This window comes from Peromyscus eremicus, chromosome 6 (assembly GCF_949786415.1).
Source record: "Peromyscus eremicus chromosome 6, PerEre_H2_v1, whole genome shotgun sequence".
In the NCBI taxonomy this organism is placed as follows: Eukaryota; Metazoa; Chordata; class Mammalia; order Rodentia; family Cricetidae; genus Peromyscus; species Peromyscus eremicus.
This window is the reverse complement of record NC_081421.1, coordinates 65,372,678-65,373,885: the sequence shown is the minus strand read 5'-3', so window position 1 is coordinate 65,373,885 and position 1,208 is coordinate 65,372,678. Positions and strand designations below refer to the sequence as shown.

The 1,208-nt window shown below is 44.4% G+C and overlaps 1 protein-coding gene across 1 annotated transcript; it reads right to left on the bottom strand.

Moving 5' to 3' along the window:
* Positions 1-470: 470 nt before the first annotated feature.
* Positions 471-689, bottom strand: LOC131912623 (small proline-rich protein 2E-like). The gene has a single exon (XM_059264937.1). It carries the CDS (start codon positions 687-689, stop codon positions 471-473), a length of 219 nt encoding a protein of 72 aa, XP_059120920.1.
* Positions 690-1,208: the final 519 nt, after the last annotated feature.

The window sequence follows — 1,208 nt, the reverse complement described above, 5'->3', positions numbered from 1 at the left end:
AATTAAATTTTAAAATTCCTCCCCCAAAGGATGGAAATAATCCAGAATAGTAACACAATATTACAAAATCATTTTTGCAACAAAAACATATTTATTAGACCATCACCAAAAAGGTACTTCTTTTCAGGAATTGAAACAACAGAGGCAACTGCCCTGTCCAGGTGACAGGCAGACTGGGAAAGCTTCTCTGAGGGCACAGGGTGGAGAGCTGCTGCTCTTCCCTCTGAGAATCTGGGACACTGAAACACTGAGGAAGAATCATTCTTCGCAGCCCCTTGAGAACAGCAAGAAAACAGCCTCAGAGAAATGCCTTCTCTATCAGGAGTCATCGGAAGCACATGGAGGGTGAAGAGTGGAGAAGATTCTTCTGCCACTACAACAGGCTTTGGAAAGGAAGATGGGGCCGTTTTTATGGAAGTAGGTGAAACAGATTTTCTTCACTTCCCCAGTTACTGGTGACTCCTGAAGTCTCACTTGCTCTTGGGTGGGCACTTCTGCTGGCAGGATGGAGGAGGCTGCACAGGAGGACACTTCGGCTGCCATGGCTGAGGGGGGCACGGCTCGGGGCACTTTGGGGGAGGACAAGGCTCAGGGCACTTAACGGGAGGACAAGGCTCTGGGCACTGTGGAGGTGGGCACACAGGAGGAGGCTGGCAGGGCTGCTTGCACTGTTGTTGTTGGTAAGACATCGTGCTGAAGTCTCAGGATCTGAAAGATATTACATGACAGTTTTCACAAGAGATCCCCGCAGAGAATGAAACGAGGCTTGTGGGACTGTAGAGCCTTTGTTTCTCTTCCTGTGTACCTGTGTGTACATGAAAATCTCCCACTCTCATTTTAGGATATCCTGGGTTTCCTCTTCTACTTAAGCATTTTTTTTCAATAGCTTTAGCCAACCTTTTTTTTTAATCTCATCTCATTTTTCCTAAGAATGTATTTCTGTTCCACAGCACTGGGTAATACTATTTATGTGAAGAGAAGATCCTCATAACCTTGGCATTCTTATAAACAGTACCCATCTAACACTAGCATATTCCAAGTAGAATAACTGAGCAACACAAGTAAATAGCTGTTGAAAGAATAGGTGGGTCTCTCATCTGCTTGTGACACAAGCCTTTGAAAGGTATTCCATCAAGCCATGGATAAAAGAAAAATACAAGTTTTGTTTTGTTCTCATCTCAAATCAAAACTTCCTCGATTTTCTTCCT

What these genes read in the sequence shown, in the direction of transcription:
- LOC131912623 (XM_059264937.1), bottom strand. Translation starts at nt 689, where the DNA reads ATGTCTTACCAACAACAACAGTGCAAGCAGCCCTGCCAGCCTCCTCCT.